The sequence below is a fragment of the Gavialis gangeticus genome, unplaced genomic scaffold (assembly GCF_001723915.1).
Source record: "Gavialis gangeticus isolate Ggan-Ray unplaced genomic scaffold, GavGan_comp1, whole genome shotgun sequence".
NCBI lineage: Eukaryota > Metazoa > Chordata > Crocodylia > Gavialidae > Gavialis > Gavialis gangeticus.
Window position 1 is genome coordinate 87,674,646 of NW_017729025.1, and position 1,369 is coordinate 87,676,014.

The window sequence follows — 1,369 nt, forward strand, 5'->3', positions numbered from 1 at the left end:
GGGTGTCAGGGGGCTTGTGCAGAACCCCCCATGCAGCGTGGGGCAGTGGGGATCACCCCCTGTCCAGCTGCACCTGGTGAGTCAGGGTTTTTTTTCCTCATGTGCCAGAAGCTGGGGCAGGCAAGACAGCCATCACCCGGGCTGGGAGAGCAGGAGGGGGGATGGGCCTGGGTGATTTGGTAGCAGATGAATCTCAGAATCAGATTCAGCCAAATCGACTGGGGACAGTGATTTTAATCATCAAACCGAATCACTGCCTCACGAATAGGCTGAATCTGAAGTGAATACCAGCCGCTCTGCACAGGCGTATATCACATTTTATTGTAAAGGAACGAACAGATACATGTTAGTTTGGATGCTTTCCTTTATTCCTGCTGAGCCAGCAGGGAACGTCCAGATTAAGGCCAAGGGTGTATGAACAGAAAAACTTTGTAGGGGTAAATAAACAAACAAACAAAAATGTTCAAATTATCTTACCTGCAATAATTGGTGGAGCTGAGCAAACCTAACTGCCTCTTGTGTAAGAGAATTGATGAGTTCAACCCAGCTCTAGATGTTTTCTATTAAAAAGGAAAAAATGAAAATATGCAGAGTTATGTGCTTCTTAAGGATCCAAAGCACTTTGGGGAGTCTTCACATCTGGGTTATTCTGGTAACCATTCTTCTCTAACTCACATTTTTAAAAGCTGCTTAGAACGAAGAATCATAGTGAAGTAGGGCTGGCTGGTCATCTAGTCCAACTCCCTGCCTGAGGCAGGATCCTCCCTATCTAAACCATCCTATACAATCTATAAATCTAAACACACACATGCCTGGTGACCCCCAGAATACTGGTCTAAGATTTAAAATAAATGAAAATTAGCCCTTTAAGAAATTTAGCAACTAATATCAGGGCCAAAGCAAGGCTGAATGACTTCAGTTATAGACCATGACAGAACCTTTAAACTTCCCATGCAGTTTTGTAGTTTCATAGTTAGTAGGGTCAGAAGGGACTTGAGCAGATCATCAAGTCCGACCCCCTTCCGTGGCAGAAAAAGTACTGGGGTCACACAACCCCAGCAAGGTGTTTGTCTAGCCTCCTCTTAAAGACCCCCAGGGCAGGAGCCAGCACCACTTTGCTTGGAAGTTGGTTCCAGATCCTAGCCGCCCTGACAGTGAAGTAGCGCCTCCTGATATCTAGTCTGAATCTACCCTCTGCCAGCTTGTGACCGTTATTTCTAGTCACTCCTGGTAGAGCATGGGGGAACAGGGACTCCCCCAATGCCTGCTGGTCCCCTCTGACTAGTTTGTAACAGGCCACAAGATCCCCCCTCAGCCTTCTCTTGTGGAGGCTGAACAGGTTCAGGTCTTGTAGTCTCTCCTCGTAGGG

General features: G+C 47.0%; 1 protein-coding gene across 2 annotated transcripts in view; it reads right to left on the reverse strand.

The window, feature by feature from the left end:
• DCAF4 (DDB1 and CUL4 associated factor 4) overlaps nucleotides 1-1,369 on the reverse strand; it is a 27,409-nt gene that overhangs the window by 16,163 nt on the left and 9,877 nt on the right. Inside the window, exon 4 of one of the 2 annotated variants that reach the window (XM_019519125.1) lies at nucleotides 478-562. In XM_019519125.1, coding sequence (XP_019374670.1) covers nucleotides 478-562 — 85 coding nt within the window. The remainder of the gene's footprint in view (nucleotides 1-477; nucleotides 563-1,369) is intronic. The other variant, XM_019519126.1, reaches the window with a different exon arrangement.